This window comes from Acanthisitta chloris, unplaced genomic scaffold (assembly GCF_000695815.1).
Source record: "Acanthisitta chloris isolate BGI_N310 unplaced genomic scaffold, ASM69581v1 C15963718, whole genome shotgun sequence".
In the NCBI taxonomy this organism is placed as follows: domain Eukaryota; kingdom Metazoa; phylum Chordata; class Aves; order Passeriformes; family Acanthisittidae; genus Acanthisitta; species Acanthisitta chloris.
The window spans coordinates 1-210 of NW_008694659.1; the positions used below are offsets into that span (position 1 = coordinate 1).

A 210-nucleotide genomic window follows, 5' to 3' on the forward strand; every position below is an offset into this window, starting at 1 on the left:
CGCTCTCCGCGGATGCGCCGTGCCAGCTGGATGTCCTTGGGCATGATGGTGACGCGCTTGGCGTGGATGGCGCAGAGGTTGGTGTCCTCGAAGAGCCCCACCAGGTAGGCCTCGCTGGCCTCCTGCAGCGCCATGACGGCCGAGCTCTGGAAGCGCAGGTCGGTCTTGAAGTCCTGCGCGATCTCGCGCACCAGCCGCTGGAAGGGCAGC

At 67.6% G+C, this 210-nt stretch overlaps 1 protein-coding gene across 1 annotated transcript; it reads right to left on the reverse strand.

The window, feature by feature from the left end:
* Positions 1–4: 4 nt before the first annotated feature.
* Positions 5–206, reverse strand: LOC103810340 (histone H3.3; the record flags this gene model as incomplete). The annotated part of the gene is made up of 1 exon (XM_009083239.1): positions 5–206. A coding segment is annotated over one exon (202 nt), but the record flags the coding sequence as incomplete, so codon positions are not given.
* Positions 207–210: the final 4 nt, after the last annotated feature.